The 18063-nt window shown below is 37.7% G+C and overlaps 1 protein-coding gene across 3 annotated transcripts in view; it reads right to left on the bottom strand.

Annotated features, from left to right (window-relative positions):
• NALCN (sodium leak channel, non-selective) overlaps window positions 1-18063 on the bottom strand; it is a 307920-nt gene that overhangs the window by 260179 nt on the left and 29678 nt on the right. For all 3 annotated transcript variants that reach the window (XM_087865000.1, XM_045812791.2, XM_087864999.1), the window contains 3 exons: window positions 10737-10820; window positions 9217-9356; window positions 9010-9138 (listed from right to left, as the gene is read on the bottom strand). In XM_087865000.1, coding sequence (XP_087721126.1) covers window positions 9010-9138; window positions 9217-9356; window positions 10737-10820 — 353 coding nt within the window. The remainder of the gene's footprint in view (window positions 1-9009; window positions 9139-9216; window positions 9357-10736; window positions 10821-18063) is intronic.

The raw sequence follows: 18063 nt of genomic DNA, 5'->3' as shown, positions 1-18063 counted from the left end.
CCCTCCATCCATTCAAAATGATTAAATTTGAAAGGCCTATTCTATGCCACACAACATGCTAGGAATGGAGACGACCAGGAAGATATTTCCAAATCAAGGCCTTTACTACCTAGAAAAGTGATGACCACAGAAAAGCATGATGAATGCTTTGAGAGCCAGATATCGGCTCCTAGCATTACAGGAGCACCAACTAGAAACATCGCATAGGACTGTAGGCGGTGGATGGCGAGCACTGGAAAGACCTCTCAATGGGGTCATTGCTTGGGGTGACAACCAAAGGATCAACAGACAGTAGGTCTAGGGCAGATACACCCCCTGGGATCCTGGAAAGTGGAAATGCCAGAGCCTGTGTGTGCATAGGAGAGAGAGACAGCAGGCAGAGAAAGAGAACAACTTTTTTACCCTTTCATTGGTAGGGTGTAGCTGCTCACAGCTTTCTCTCAGGGGTTGTAAACAAGCACTTGTTACCATACCAAACAATGTGTAAACTATATGCTCAGAGATTGGCATATTGGGGGAAAAGACAAAAATCTGTGCTTTCACCAAACTGACACAGTGTGTCTGATATACTCTGAGCCGACTACAATCTGTCCCTCGTTTGTGGGAATGGCCAAAAAGGACAAACACACCAATTTACAAAAAACATCATTACTTAAGTTATTTGCAAGATTTTTCACAAAATTTGCCTATGATGGGAATTTATAGATAGATATAGATTTATAGATAGATATAGATTTTTGTATTTTTCTTTTTCCCTTGAAGAATTGAACATAAGCAGAAACACAGTGTTCTTGTAGCCAAATTTGGTCCATTTGGTGTAAAAAATATTCACAGAGGCTCAGCTCCACCAAACGTGTTTCTGAAGTTTGCATTCCCCGAGGAAATTGTCAGTGGTGCAAAGAAGGAGGTACGCAGCCCAACAAATGCATATGCACCAGATAACACTATATGCCTGAGAGCACTCTGTTATTTATTGCCATCAATAGTTCTCTCTTCTATTTATATTGTACGCTCTAGGGAGAAGTCATGAATAGAACACACTTCTAGTTAAACCCATGGAGTGAATCACACACACACACACACACACACACACACACACACACACACACACACGTCTTTGCACCTGGGAGGATAGCGAACGTGCCCTTTGCTACCTTAGGGCACGGCTTGCCTCATGCCTAGTGGCTCACTTTCTTGCACTCAGAGCTGGTCCCTTTCCTGTGCTGACAACGACACTGCTCTGGCGGCTACCGGCCTTTTGGGTTCATTCCAGAGAATCATCTGGCTTCGTTTTCACTCCTATTTGGCCTCTGCTTTCAGGATTAATTAAAAGCTCTTACAAATTGGCCGGGCTACTGCTAATGCTGGATGCTTTGGACCACTTACCGCACCCTAGAATTTGCAGAGAAGAGACTACTTATTGATTTTTGAAAACTTTTAATTGCTCTCCAGGACTTTTAGAAGGACTACAAAACAAGACAAATAGTCTGAGGCAGGAAATAATATTGACATCACACCACTTTCTATAAACAAGTAAATCTGGCACATTTTCTAAGAATTTAGGGACTAAATTTCCCCTTACTGTTAATCTGAGAGTATCTTAATATGATTTTCCATTCCTTAATCCATTCCTGAATGGCTAGATGGACAAAGCCATACCATAAAGAACTGAATTCGTCATGCATCAAAATGGTAAAATTAAATATTTTTTCCAATAGTGCATATAATTTAAATGACAAAGTGGATATTCTTTTGAAAGCAAGTATTTTAAATCGTCACCGTACCCCGTTGTATTTGAATAGTTCTTTTAGATATATATTTTCTCCAACTTTACTCCCTTAATTATATCGCTCACTACTTTGCTGATACAGATAAGGGACCATACATGTGACAAGGACCGGGAAACTGGCATCTGAGCAAAGATTAGACAATGAGAGATACATGAATGTATTCAAAGAGTATCAGAAAAGTAAAGTATCAGGACACAGAGCTTGCACTGATCAGCTCCAAACTGGAAATGTGAAAACTGTTTTGAGGTCTGAAGACAAAGTCTGCTACTCTTGACATTGTGAATCTAGGCCAAGGGCTTCTCAAACAGTAACTCCTTCCCCTTTGCTTGAGAAACTACAAGATCCAGGGTGAGGAGTTATCTGGAAGGGGTCAGCTGGCATGGTGGAAAATGGCCACCAGAATCTGGGGCCGAGAGTACAGATTTTCACTCGGTGATTTTGCTAATTAATTAATGTGTGGCAAGGAGCTCTTTCCTCTTCTCTTTCATGAGGATCATCATGTCCAACCTATGAGATTGCATTATGAATTAGCAATTAGGTGAATTAGCTCCATATATATTCCCGTTTACTGGTTGTGGTTTGGCTGAGTTGTATGGCGGGAGTACCATCCTTTGGGGTCAAATGATATCAGGGGTCACTGGCGCTAAGAACATGTAGCTACCTTAAAAGTGAAGATCAGGGAAGGATGTGGAACATGCCAGAGCCCTGGTTCCCAGGTGCCCTCGACCCCAAAGTACACCTGTCCAGCTCAGTTGCTAGACCTAAAAAAGGTAGGAGTCACTGCGTCAGTAAAATTGAGGTGACTGCCCTGCAGATCCCAGGGCACGCCGACAACCTACTTCTTTGGAAGAATGACAAGAGGTTCTGATTACCTCTGGTGCTTCGTAGACATTTCTAAGGAACCAGCCTTCAGGGAACAGGGAAGTCAAGTTCCCCACCGGTGAGGGTGTAGCAGCTAAAAGCTTAGCATTTCTTTGAAGACTCCAGCTTTATCTTGAAGAGGCCAAGAAAAATCTGTGTTCTACTCTGTAACACGTCTTTGGGAGTTTTAATGTAAAACTAAGGTTTTAAAGCACTGATTTCTAACCCAACCGATTTTGAGAATTTTAGCCCCACTATAAACATGAATCCATGGGTGTGGCTTGGAGTTCGTATTTTTACAAAGCTCCCCGGGCGATTTTCTCTTTCAGAGATCTCCTCCTGGAAACGAATTCCCCAACTGTACAGCTCGTGCTATTATGGTCATTGTATGTGACTGTGGTTTCTATCAGAGGGAAAGCAGGCTGGTCTGGGTGAACCTGAGCTATCGAAACGAGGCTAGGTATGATTTCTACACAGGGAACCACAATGAATGTTATTTACAAGAGACTGAGTTGGCAGGGCTCCTCATTTCCCATTCATATAATATGATCAGAGTCCCAGGACCTCACAGCAGAATTCGGTCCTAGCAGAAGCTGTCTTAACCATGTACTCATCACCCCATTCAGAGCCTGTCTCCTAAGCATGTGCTCCTTGTAACCAAAGGGAAGCTAAACACTTTATTCAAATATTTTGGACACACGTGTGTTGAAGGTCATCTCATATACTGACCAAGGTACAGCTGACTATTTAAAAGCATAGAAATCGGTGTCAGGGAGAACTGGATTTCAACCCTGCCTCTGTCACTTACACACAGTTTCATCTTGGATAACTTACTTAACCTCACTAAGCCTCAGTCTCCATGGCTGTAATACAGAGTGTAAAAATAGAATATGACGTAACAGGTCGTTGTGGGTATTAAATGAGAAAAAAACAGCTATCAATTGTTCAGTAAATTATTTACCACTAATAGTAAGTATGAGTTTTATAACCTATGTTATTACATTCTCTTCTTTTTGGGAAGTAAGGTCAAAAGAAGTACAATACTGTAATTGAGCAAAAGAAATTTTCGAATTTCTTTTAGACCCTTTTTCAAAGTGTAGGGTTTTCTTTTCTTTTTTTATACTAAAGACGCAGAAATGTTTTTGCTGTCCTGGTGAAAAGCACTTTGGTATTAATGTTCATATGGGAATTTGGTTTATTCTGAAATATTTTCTTATATTTACTTTTTTAAAAATTTGTAACATATGAAAGGTTGACTTAACCTTTCATAGTGGCTCAGGTGGGCCACATCCTTGAGATGGATATGCACAACAATTTTAAAAGAGATAAATGGAGTAATACAAATCTATTGCATGCCACTATTTTATAGATTTGGACAGGACAGAATCCCCTGGAACATAACATCTACACGGGGATGGAAAGAAATCTGACGTCATATGGACTTTCATTTTCTCTACGTCATATAAAGAGTTTGTGCATAAGGATATGGTTCTATATGTGCATATAGGTTTACAAATGTGAGATTATTATATGGTAGAAGTTGTTCAAATGGCATATCAAGCATGGGCTGGGAAGTCAGACTTGAGTTCAAATCCCAGCACTCTCACTTACCAGATGAACATACTATTTAATCTCTTTGGGACTATGTCTTCAACTGTAAAATGGGGGAAATAATTCCTTTTACGTTGCTCTAAAAATTTGTTATAGAAGCAAAACACATGGGAGACAATAAGTGCTCCAGAAATGTTGCTATTATTTTAGTAGAAATCTCCATGCACCCATCAGAGTATTTTCATTTCTTATTTAAATATCTTTTTTTTCCTTATTTAAATATCTTAAAGAGAATCTTCCCAATATGCATTTATCCAGATTTGTTCTTATATCTCCCACCCAGCAGACATCTCTGCAGGAATCCAGTAAGTTAAATGTAGCAGTCTGTCTTCATCCTTCAAAAGAAGTTTAAATATAAATCAAGAAGACTTCAAAGACCTTTGCATGAATTTGAAGCAGTTATGATTTTACATATTCTACAAAATTCCCTCTTGATAATGTCCATAGAAATTAAAAATTAATATTTTAAGTTCCACCACATTTCTATTTTTAATTCTTCTGAATCTTCCATTAAAAAAAAAAAGTCATTATTTTGTGAACAGAATTTGTAAGCCAATAATTCACTTATTTTTCCAAGTACCCTCAAGGATAAACTTAAATATTATTTGGGAGCAGCAGGAGAAAGGTAACCCAAATCCAACTCTGTAGTGTCTCTAGGCTAAGTGTTAGTGATATTTCATAAAATAACCACCAAATCCTACAAGCTGCCCCGGGTGGGGTGACCATCCTGAAACTTCCCTGAGATGGAAAAGAAAGCTGTTTGTAATCACTGCCACAGGAGGGGCGTACTAGGATTGTCCTGAGCACCTTTGAAGGTATGGCCCCCCACCTCCACGTCTCAAAACTAATGGCTCAGCCATTATAAACATTTACTTGAACTTCTGATTGAGCCCTGTTCTCCATACAGTAAACTTTTATATACTTAATATTCACATTTGCTTACTTTAGGGTTTTTCTAATTATCTCACTCTTGGGAAGAAGACTTCATTATTCGATACTAAGCTAGGACTAAACTTCTCTCCTTTCTGGGGTGGGGGATGGTAATAAGGCGGGAGATAAGTCTTCACCTTTTCTATTTCACCTACCAGCTCATTTTCACCTGTTCATCTTATAGCTTCCGGGAGGTTTCTGCCACCCTATTTAGCATTTTGCAACACCTGTTTATGCCAGAGGCCACTGCTCTTCTCAAATGTCTTTAGGATATGAACTGCTTTGCCGAGTCAAATCGCATTCCTCATTCCAATGGCCTTAGGTCGCCATTCCTTATCAGATAAGAATCTAAAGCTTTCTGAGTAATGCTACCAAGGACAAAGTGAAGACTCCCTTCTCTGGGCTTTAAAAGAAATCAGCTCCATTTAAAACAAAACTGTGTGTACTGAGTTGCTTCCTTATTTATCCTGTTTGCCCCACAGATTATTCATCATCAATTCCAGAGGTCAGCCTTGAAACGTGGGATACCCAGGTTCCTGAGCAGACACAGCTCTGCCTGCAAGTCTCCTATTATTAGGCTATAGTGCCTGCAAATCAATTAAGCCGAAATCGGACAATTGTAAAGGACAACAATTAAGAGAAATGAGGTCATGACAGCAACTGGCAACACCAATCACTGGAAACACAGGCATCATTCTGTAGCTTAATCTCTGACTAAGAGGTGTTAGGAGAAATTCCTAGTTCAGAAGCAACAAAAGGAAACAAAAAGGTTGGAATTTTTTTAATTGGAATTTTTACGCATTTTATTTTCACTTTGGACAGTTTTTCAGTCTCTAAAATTAAGGTCTGGCTGGAACTAATGGTAAAATGGCATCAACAATTTTTCTACTTCTGAGTAAGACGTTAAAATTCAGTTAATACTGAACTGAAAATTGAAAGAAAAACGGTATAAGGGATTGGTCCTTGAAATGAATCTTCAAACTTACGAAAACTGTTATTATGAGCAACATTACTACTCTACCGCTACTTACCTATTTTCTTCTCAAAGAGTAATTGTCACTTTATAAAAGGAAGGCAAAATAAATGTATATGCACATAAAGCTAACGGGCAGATTTTACAAATACGGGAAAGAGAAAATGCAGACATTTCTCCATAACTGCTATGTCTAGAGTAACAGAAAATTCTGCCAAAACATACGTAATTCTTCCTAGAGAACTCCATTTTTAGGATAAAGTAATGAGCTGGGGCTAATATTCAGAATATACGAAGTCCTCTAATATTTTTTTCAAAGCCACTCATGTCCTAGTACTGGCTATGGTGAGCAGATGGCAAAGAGCACTTTCTGAAGTGATGCAAGGGTCCTGAGGTCAGAGGTGCTCCTAGACTTCTTCCCCATTTACATTGTACTTTATGGGTCAAAGTTAAGTTTGCCAGCAGGATGCCTGACCTTTTGCTAGTTTTACAATTCTAACAAGCTTTAGAATTCTCACACATTCTGACTTGATTTTTAATAAAATGGAAACTTTAAATCAGCTTCCTGTGCTCGCAGCTATTAGAACACAGCAGCTTTCTTATGCAGAAGCTTCCTCTGTTCTTCACCTCTATGCTATTGTTTCCCGCCCACACAATATCTTTTTCCCACCTCCATATTCATTCATGGAACAATCTAGACAGATTTTACAGCCTACATACACTTAAAAAAAAAAAAAACTACCTACAGGTTTTCTTCCACGCGTGTGTCTCTTCCCTCACCCACATAGGCAACCCCCTTACTCACCTCTTTCTTCAACTCCCCCACCCTATGTATGTACTAGCTCATTGCTTCTCTCCACTCTTAGCAGTGCTTTTCTATTTTTTAACAATTTCTCCCTTGTCCCATTTAGCAGCTTGCTTTTCTCCCTTTGTTTTTTTAAATTTCCTCTTCTATATCAGTTTGTCACAATGTTATTATTATCCGTCTCAATATAATATATTATGCACTATGCCTTCAATAGATAGTTACAAAGTACTTACTCTGTGCTAGAATACTAGGTACTGGCCCTAAAAGGAATCTTCTCCACCCTTGCCCTTTGTGTCCTCAAGGACTTCACAGTGTAATGAGAATAATAGCGGGGAAAATTAGCTATGAGTGTCAGAGGGCTAGTTCTGGAAAACTGGGCTATATTAAATTCAACTCTTTCCATTACAAACAACTAGATCTATTGGATAAATGGTAACATTTAAAAATGCATATCTGGGCTTACGAGAAAGAAAAATATGTCCCAAAAGGTCAAAAGGTTAACAGGGAACTAAAAATAGAGAGAGGAAAGTCCATGAATTGACAAAATAGTGGTATGGATGGGGACTAAGTGTCCAGTAGCTAAGAGCTGGGGTTTTAATGCCGGCAAGAGGCAGAAAACAGGGTCCAGAGCCTACGTAAGGCAGGAAGCTAGAAAGTTGACCCCATGCATACAGCCATGTTATAATCTAAACAAATTCCAGAGTGTAATATGGGTGAAGGGATAGTCAACTAGATTAATCACGCACAACAGAGACCGTAGGTACAAAGCCAAATAGACAGGGAATTAGTAAATGAGAAAAGTAGCGTAAAATTCAGTGGGTGAAGCACACAATCAATAGTGCTGGAACAAACTGTCTAACCATATGAAGAAACTTAGATTTCCACTTTCCACCAAAACATTTCTAAACCATTTTCATAAGATATACTTGACATATAATAAATTGCACATGTTAAAATGTACAGCTTGATACATTTTAACATGTGCACAGAACCACAATCAAGATAATGAACATATTGATCAACCCCGAAGGTTTCCTTTTTTTACTTTTAAGATTTTATTTATTTGAGAGAGAGAACAAGTGGGACAAGGGGCAAAGGAAGCGGGAGAAGCAGACTCCCCCCTAAGCAGGGAGCCTGACTCCAATCAGGGCTCTATCCTAGGATCCTGAGATCATGACCTGAGCCGAAAAGCAGATGCTTAACCGACTGAGCCACCCAGGTGCCCCAACCCCACAGGTTTCCTAATGCTACTTGGTAACCCCTTACTCTTATCCCCAACCTTACCCCCAGGCAGTCACTGATTTCCTTTTTGTTGTTACAGATAAGCTTGCATTTTCTAGAATTTTGTATGCATGGAATGACAGAATATGTAATCTTTTTCATCTGGCTTCCTTTGCTCAGCATAATTATTCTGAGATTCATCCAAGATGTTGTATATATCAATTTCTCATACTTTTTTTTATTGCTAAACAGTATTCATCATATGGATATACCACAATTTGTTTATTCAGTTACCTGTTGGTGGAAATTTGGGTTGTTAGCAGTTTGGGCTATTACAAATAAAGTCACTAGGTATAAATCTATTTTATGGACATACGTTTTCATTTCCCCTGGTTAGATACCTGGAATGGAATGAATGGATATATGGTAGGTGTCTGTTAAACTTTCTAAGAAACTGCCTAACGGTTTTTCCGAGTAGTTACACCATTTCTCATTTCCATCTTATTTAAATAAGAAATGAAAATACTCAGATGGTATTATGGTAGCACCCTCCTCATTCTGTCACACTGAGGAAAATCTCCAAATGCAGTCTTTGAATTTGCTTATTCTACTTTCCCACGGGGTTACATTTTTCAGTCTGGCTTGCCTTGAATACTTGTCTTAAAAAAATCAGACAAGAAAATTTCGAGGAAACAGAATACAGAACAGAACACATAAAGACTTTTGGTTCAGTTTAGACAGAGTTTTCTCATAAGAACTGCAGACACTTTCTTGCTAATCACTTCGATTAAAAAGCAGTTAGTAGATAAACTTACCCTGGTTTCGTGTCATTTACTACACAGTGATAGGTAAATGTTCCAAACATCTGAACTCCTAAAATTCCGTAAAGAAGTAGAAAGAAAAGTAGGAAAATTGAAACGCTCCATATTTGTTCTCCTGATCGCCTGGGGGGGAAAAAGTAGGCAAAACTTACAAAAATGTCATAAGCTTTTCTCCTTAACGTACATAAAAGCAGTACTTACTTTAAAATGTTTGTAATTCTGGTCCTTGGTAGCTCAAATCGGAAATAAATCCGGAATGCCCGAATCATAATTAGTGGCCGTGGGATCCGCAACATGCCCCAAGGTGACATCTGGTCAACTATATCAGCAATTTCAAATACCTGTGAATTAAGAGGTAACAAGAAACAAGCTCAGAACTTCCCTTAGCTTTGCCTGTAGTTATGAAAAACACAGATGGTATCAAGAGTTAACCTGCGCTCCCAACTTCGCCCTGCATTATTTTCCACTGAAATGGTCCATTTTGAAACTATAGCTATCTTCAGAGAAATGAATACATGAACTAATGTAAATGCCATTGCTCTTATTCATTTCTCATATAATTCATTGAAGCCCAGTTTTTATTACAAAAACAAGCGCCAACTTAGAATACAGAATACGTATGCTGTCTTCCTCAAGAATAATGTCCTTTGGTGGAACTTTTTTAAATAGCTAAAACATAAAGAAATGGAGAAAGAGTTAAGATTATTATAAGAAAATCAAAAAGGAAATGTACCATTTACCAACAGAGGCAAAATGATAATTAGAAAACGTTTGTCAGTCATATAATAGCTATTAAATGGAAAAGAACGCATGAATATGCAGGATGAAATCAGATTGTTGGAGAGGTAAGCTTTGTAAAAATAAGGAGAGCTCATCAAAAAGCATTAAGATGACTTTACAGGATGGACTGTGAATTTATTCTATTCTAAATTTTTTAATGAAGGATATACTAACTTGAGTTGAATTAAATGCAAAACTGAAGCCTGAATAAATGCATGGAAATGCATTTATTATCCAGTAAAGTCCCACCTTTAGCCTTTTACATATATGTTCCCCATTCCTCATAGTAAGGCATTTTCTATTTGTGATATGGTATTTTATGTTCATCCCAATGTATCTATATTTGTCAGCTGTCTTTAGTGAGGATTCAGTCACATGAAAGACTGGAATTTTAATTTTTAAATTCAATAATTGTATTCTACAAATACAGAAATCTTACCCCATGTTCTGTCCTTCATTTCAGTAATATATTTTTATATCTTTTTAATAAGAAATAATTTGCTTTAGTATTGATGTTCATTTCTTTTTTTTTTTTTTAAGATTTTATTTATTTATTCGACAGAAATAGAGACAGCCAGCGAGAGAGGGAACACAAGCAGGGGGAGTGGGAGAGGAAGAAGCAGGCTCCCAGTGGTGGAGCCTGATGTGGGGCTCGATCCCATAATGCTGGGATCACGCCCTGAGCTGAAGGCAGACGCTTTAACCGCTGTGCCACCCAGGCGCCCCTGATGTTCATTTCTGATTGAGAAACAATTCACAGATGGGACTGACAATGATTAAAATGTTAGTTTTTTTATCATAAACATTTAAAATAACATGATGTTGAAGAGAGTTACACCATCACATTTGACATATATTCATTACTATTTTTATTTAGATTTTCAAAGCAAAACAATGCACATTTTGGAAAATACACCATGTAAATTAAAAGTTTTAATTACCTGTAAAACCAACGAAACCCAAAGGCAGAAGACCATAAATCCATCAAAAACACACCAGCGATCTTTCACATAGGAACTATCCCCCTAAAAATAAATTTCACATGGAGTTATCATGCAAAATTAATAATTTCAAAAAACATCTGTAGAGAGAAGGGTCAAGTGTTAATTCAGTATAAGCTATCTATAATTTTTGTGTCAAAATTGAAGAAACTTTCAAAAGGAATACCTTTAGCATTTTAAATGGCATTTTATACGAATAAAATAATTTATGAGACACGAGTAACTACAGAGCTATGCATGGATAATTTTAAGTTCACACAAACAGAAAACATCACTATTTTTTCTCTTAGCCACACAGATACTACCATTTAAGAAACCAGAGGTCATCCCACTCAGTAGGCAGCTTAAGTCCTAAACCAGCTTTCTTCCTACAAGAACCAAGAGTGATAGTGGTCAGCATAAGCAGGAAATGAACCAGGAATTCACCTTGAGCTAAATTAAACATGAAGAAGAAACTCGCCTTCATTATCAAATATATCAAACATATATTGACTTTAACTTTAATTGGAGTCGTATGTGATAAAGAAGACACACTACTTTCATCTTTTAATAATGAATCTACTCTGACATTAGAATGCATATGTTTATCAAATTGGAATTTTAGAAAAAAAAAATTTCCCTTTCAAACAACAAAACAGAAAACCTTATTGGAGTTAGAACCTTAAATAGGAAGGCCTTTGCTTTCTTAGCACTGCCCCATTAAGTCCCTAGTTCCATCATAATCCAGGAAACTCAATTCTGAATTCGGTGACATCTATCATTACAAGCTCTGATGGAACCTGCTTAGAAAATAAAAATTGGAACAGAAAGCCAAGATTTTAAATAAGAGGATGAAATCTGTTGTAGGATATTTAGGAAAATAAAATAATTTCCAGAACCACCTACCCTTAGTAATAAATAGGCTATCAAAAAGACTCCTTGAGAAGTTTTCAGACTACATATATATATATATATATATATATTTTTTTTTTTTTTTTTTCCTGAGTGGCAGCTGAATGAAGTTTAATTGCAGGTGTTCAAAGGGCCCAGAGGGAGGGGATTTGAGAGAAATAATCTATATTATTCACAAAACTAACAGTATGATAAACCACTTAATGAAATTTATCTGACCCAGATGGGAAGTATAAATTCAACTTAGTTAACATTGAGGAATCATCTAATTTACATAAAAGGATGTATAATACCTCCTGAAACACACACACACACGCATGCAGAACAATCTTGCACAGAAAAACTGATATGCACACACTCAACTAATGGGTAAGATAGAATAACGTATGATAAAGTGGTAAACATGGTGGGGAAAATAGGAAGATTAATTCTATTCAGAGTTTAGAGAAAACAACGCTAGTTCTGAAATGCCTAAATAATTTTATCATTGGTAAGAGAATCAACCAAATTTGGTAATTCGTGTATTTGAAAAGGTCACAGAGAGGTATGAAAGCAAGCCTGAGGCTTGGGGTCTGGGTAACGAGGAGGACAATGAACCTGCTAAGTGTTATGATCATCATATGATGATTGAAACCTGATGAAGAGAAAAATTGCACCTCGGGATGCCACTGGTTCTGAGAATGCACGCACGCGTGCGCGCACACACACACACGTATCACATACAGAACAGATAATTTAAGGATATGATCGTTGTCCTCAAAACCTCACAAAAATCACAAAATATCTTCTACTACAAGCATCATATTTGCCTTGTATATTGCATAGTTAGCTGAAAATATAAATTATAATCTAAATATAGACAATAGAGCAATATAAAATTGAATTTTCTCTGAGCCTAATTTTAATAGATATCCAAAAAGACAATGGAATACAAATTATTTAAAGTTACACTTTAAAGATTTTTATTTATTTATTTGGCAGAAAGAGAGAGACAGAGAAAGAGAGCACAAGCAGGGAGAGCAGTAGGCAGAGGGAGAAATAGGCTCCTCGCTGAGCAAGGATCCTGATATGGGACTTGATCCTAGGATGCTGGGATCATGACCGGAGCCAAAGGCAGACACCCAACCAACCAAGCCACCCAGGTGTCCCTAGAGTTACACTTTAAAGATTCCCTTGAGTTTCTTTATTGTTTAATAAATTCAAGTAAATACTTATTGTTCAATAAATTCAAATTTTATTGTTCATTCATTCATTCACTCAATGTATAGAATACCTTTATGATCTAGACAGTGTTTAAGGCAGTAATGACACAGGAGTGAAAAGAAAAACAAAAACTCCTACCCTTACATGATTTGCATTATCAGTTTAAAAAATGTTAAATATTCAATACATGTTGATTAGTATTACGAAGAAAAATAAAAGTGTATTATCATATTGACTTTTACTAAATACATGTACTTTTTACTGGAATGTCAGGCAGAAAGAGAGAGAAAAATATCACTTGACCTTTATTTTAAGAATTAGGCATAGTTGTGATTGTTTTTAAAAAAATGCGAAGAATTCCCAAAACAAAAACTGAAGTTTTATGGGACTCAGCAGAGAGCTATTTTAGAGTAGTTCTATTTTTAACTTTTTGAGGAACCTCCATATTGTGTTCCTGAGTGGCTGCCTTGGTTTGCATTCCCACAAACAGTGTAAGAGTGTTTCCCTTTCTCCACATCCTCACCACCCGATGATCCAGCAACTGCACTACTAAGTATTTACCCAAAGTATACAAAAATACTAATTCAAAGGGATACGTGCACCCTGATGTTTATAGCAGCACTATCTACAATAGCCAAATTATGGAGAGAGCCCAAGTGTCCACTGACTGATAAATGGATAAAGAAGAGGTGGTGTACATATAAAATGGAATATTACTCAGCCATAAGAAAGAATGAAATCTTGCCATTTGCAATGATGTGGATGGAGCTAGAGAGTATTATACTAAGTGAAATAAGTCAGTGAGAGAAAGACAAATACCACATGACTTCACTCATATGTGGAATTTAAGAAACAAAACAAACAATAATAGGGGGGAAAAAGGCAAACCAAGAAACAGACTCTTAACTATGGAGAACTCACTGATAGTTATCAGAGGAGAGGTGAGGGGGAGATGGGTGAAACAGGTGATGGTGATTCAGGAGGACACTTGTGATGAGCACCGGGTATTGTATGGAAGTGCTGAATCACTAGATTGTACACCTGAAACTAATTCTACACTGTATGTTAACTAACTGGAATTTAAATAAAGACTTAAAAAAAAAGAAATAAAAAAATAAAAACAGACCAAAAAAAAAAAAAAGAAGAAAGAACTATTTTAAAATAGGAACTATTAAAAGTAAATGTTCAGCAGAAAAAGAATCACTGGGATCAACTGGGTACACAGGCCGCTAATAGGATGAGTTTATATGGTATTTTCCCCAAACAGTATTGTTTCATTTCTTTTTTGTCGTTAAAAACTATTATACATAGTGTCACTACAATGAACCTCCACTGTTTCTCATAACTTGCTTTAGTAACAAATTATATTCAATAAGATACAGGATGAGATCTCATTATATTTAGGATTACGTAAAATGTAAAAGTGAGAATAAACAGTGATAGTTCTCGGGAAGGGAAACTGAGTGGCCAGGATTCAAGAAGGGAAGAGAAACATGCTATTCACATTAGACCATACAGTCTTTGACTAATGTTCATGTGCTATATTTTTTTAAATAGATGTTCAAAATTAAATTTTTAAAAAGATGAGCATTTTAGCTTTATCAAAACTTATGAAGTTTTTTTTTTGCTTTTAAGTTGGCACAAATAAAATCAATTTTGAAAAACTGGGGCCCCACAAATTTAGAATATAAAGCTATCTAAATAGAGTTGGGTGACTTTTTGTTTCTTATTTACTTTATAAATATGTTTGCTAAGGAAATTGATGTTGCCATGATGACCTAAAGTATCTTCTGAACTATATAAAAGGATGGGTTATTTAAAATCACTTTAAAAGAAGCCTTGGTGGGGATCACAAATAAAACAAAAGTATGCAAACATAGTCTAACTCAAATGAGCTCACATTATGAAAACTGGCTTAGCAAAACTTCCACTACATAACATAGCAAACTATTTCTGAATTAGGAAGTCATTTTGGTGGCATTGTTTGGAATGTGCTCTGCTTTAGACTTTCCGGCAATTCATAGTGGCATTTACCTGTTGCCAATAAGACCACCATACACTAGATGGTAGATAATGGTCAATTAGAACTGGCTTCTTTTGACTTTCCTGGTAATACATGTGAAATAAGCCACTGGGCATACTTTTTATGTATTACTATTTGGCTCATGTTCCCAAGAGGCATTTAATATTTATAAAAACCTTTCATAAGCAGTGGTACAGTGAGCTGGGACACAAAGACCAGTAACCCTCAGATGTCCCCCCCTTTATTTTTTAAGTTTTGCTTTTTAGTGTTCGTTATTCTTTTTTAAAAAAGATTTTAAGACAGAGAGAGGGAGAAAGCAGGGGGAGGAACAGAGGGAGAGGGACAAGTAGACTCCAGGCTGAGCCACGAGTCCGACGTGGGGCTTGATCTCAGGACTTGGAGATCACAACCTGAGCCCAAAGCAAGAACTGGACGCTTAACCAACTGAGCCACCCAGGCTTCGTGTTCATTATTCTTCATGCTGTCCCGTCTTCCTGAAAAATTCTCCCAAGTCTGTGCCAACTTTTCTCTCCAGACTCCGATCTGACCATAGCCTACCCTGATGAATGCTTTAGCTCACACATAATGCGACAAGCAGCAAACTCAGCTCCTGGGTATTAAAAAAATGTTCATTTTGTATAACTTAACTGTCCTTTATAATTTCCACCTGGCTGTTGAATGAGTTATAGTTTACTCCTTCCTGTTTATCAGTTCCTGTTGTGAAGATCGGGTTTCCCACTCAGATCTTCTCTAAACATATCCTCTGGTGTTGCATTAAAAAAGAGTTTATCCCCACTGTAAATATTTGAGTCTTCTCTGAAGATTAGTAACACCTTGAGACTAGACAATTTCAAGCACCTAGCACAGAGTGTGATACACAGCAGATATTGAATGAATTAGATAAGCATCTGTACAATATCTCAGAGAGTTTCTGCAGATTACATGCACGTAGCAAGAAGTCCATTCGTATGCCTCATTAATGCACCCGTTCACACATTCATTCAGTGAAATTAGTATTTTTCCTTAAAAGAAATGATTCTTTGACTTCTGGCAAAGAGAGAAAGATGTATTATTACCTTTTACGGTAGTATCTTCAAGTTAAGACTTTTTTCCTGGTTGATCATCAAAGACCACAGGTGAAATTAATGAGATAACTTTGGGATATTTCCTGGATTCGTACAGTTCGACTAAACAAAACCTACAGGCCATGCAAATAGGAATCGGGTCAAGGTGTATATAATTTGTACACTATAATGTAATTGTAAACATGACTGAATTGAAATGTGTATCATGTTAATAATTACTGATAATCACAAAGGCTTCATAAGTCTAAAATAACTTCAATAAAATACAGACTTTGAACCTAGCACTTTGAAATATAATCTCCTAATACATTTTGTGTCTGACACATTTGCCAAATTCTCTTTTTGATAGTGTGTCAAAGCCTTTTAATCATAATTGGTGAACTGTGTCCGGATCCTTTAAAAATCCTACTGTGTTCATACCTGAGTTATATATTTGCAAATAATGAGCTGATCCTTTTCCCTACTTCCAAAATACGTAACCAGAGCCTAATACACATGGTACTCAAGAAATTTTAACACCTCAAATGTGACAGAAAGGTTTTAATTTGCTTGCTCCATCAACAAAAATGGCGAGCAGAGAATGCGGGAGCTATAAGCAGAAATCAGCATGCTGGTGGCTGGGGAGTTATTCAAGAGCTGTCTGTCAATTTTTACAAAGGTAAACACTCAGAGGCTGCCAATCAATTATGCAGTATAAGAGAGTCGCTTCAATTGCCATGCAAGTATTTAATAAGCAGAGAAACCAAACACATTTATCTGAAGACATTTATAGGGACAAAGTTTGCAGTTCCAAAATGGTATGCACTGGTATAGTTTCCCAAGCACATGATTTATTGTTCCCAGTTCCCAGGGCCCATCTGTCACTGTGTCTTAGCATTATTATTTATCACTTCAACACGGCTCAGAGCATGCATGTTACCTTTACCCAGGTTTACTGCCAGATGCCAAACAGACAACTGAGAATTGTCTGCAGGTTTCGCAGTCTGCGATACATGGGATGCTTTACAACAACACAAACACCTATCACCCAAATGGTTGACTTTTGCCTCCAGGGATCTGGTGAGCTAGAATGCTTCTCGGAATAGGAATTAATGGGGAGGCAATTAGAAACGAATTATTGGGGAATGGGAATGAATTGGCAGATACCTTCAAGAATTGGGGAACATTATAAAAGATGGGAAATCCTTAGGACAATACATGTCTCTAACAAAAATTTTTGAAGACCATTCTTGCCAGAAGGACGTCCTGCCTCGGTTTCTCTCGTGGTGCACCAAGCACATCACCTGCAGAGTGAACTTCTCAAACACAAAGCATGTCATGTTGCTTTCAGGTCTGAACCCCCTGGGCACCTTCACTGAGCACGGAATGAAGTCTGAGCTCCTCGCAGGGCATGCAAGGCCCTCCACCGTGCTGCCGGCCACCTTCACAGGGGCTTCCTGGGCACACCCCACCTGCTGCTTCTCACTACCTAGAGCTCTTCAAAGCACCAGCTGTTCCAGGCCTTTGAGACTCTGAGTATTCCTTTCCTCTCTCTGTGAAACCCTTCACTTCCAACCCCCAACACTCCTGCCATAGACCACATTTACTCATCCTTCGGGACACTGGCTTCCTGTCCCTCTTTCTTCAAGACGTCTCTGATATCCCCAAGAAGACTTTTTCACTATTTCTTGTGCCCTTTCTCCCCCGTATCTTTTACAGAATACCATTACAGCATTTTCACAAAACAATGAAGGTATATCTCTATCTCTCACAATCTGAATTCTCATATACAAATATCCGCCACTTTTACTTGCAAAAATATTTGCCCCCAAATCACTATGTAACTAGAAAAACCACTACAATGAATCTGCCTGTGTGTTAGTGGAAACATTGAAGCAACATATCTATCCTTCAAGAAGGTACAGCGTGCAATGCATGTACCTGTTGTTGTTTTGAGCTAAATCTTGTGCTGGCATCAGTCATCTACTTAACAACAGGTAAATGTCAAATGCATCACAATCCTCCTTTTCCCTATCTTCCCTGAGAAGGTTAACTTTTCACAGGACCTAAGACTGGGGTCTACCAA

The sequence above is a fragment of the Ursus americanus genome, chromosome 10 (assembly GCF_024610735.1).
Source record: "Ursus americanus isolate L20-20 chromosome 10, mUrsAme1.1.p, whole genome shotgun sequence".
Classification (NCBI taxonomy): Eukaryota; Metazoa; Chordata; class Mammalia; order Carnivora; family Ursidae; genus Ursus; species Ursus americanus.
Note: the sequence above shows the minus strand (reverse complement) of the source record. Positions and strands in the feature narration are given on the sequence as shown.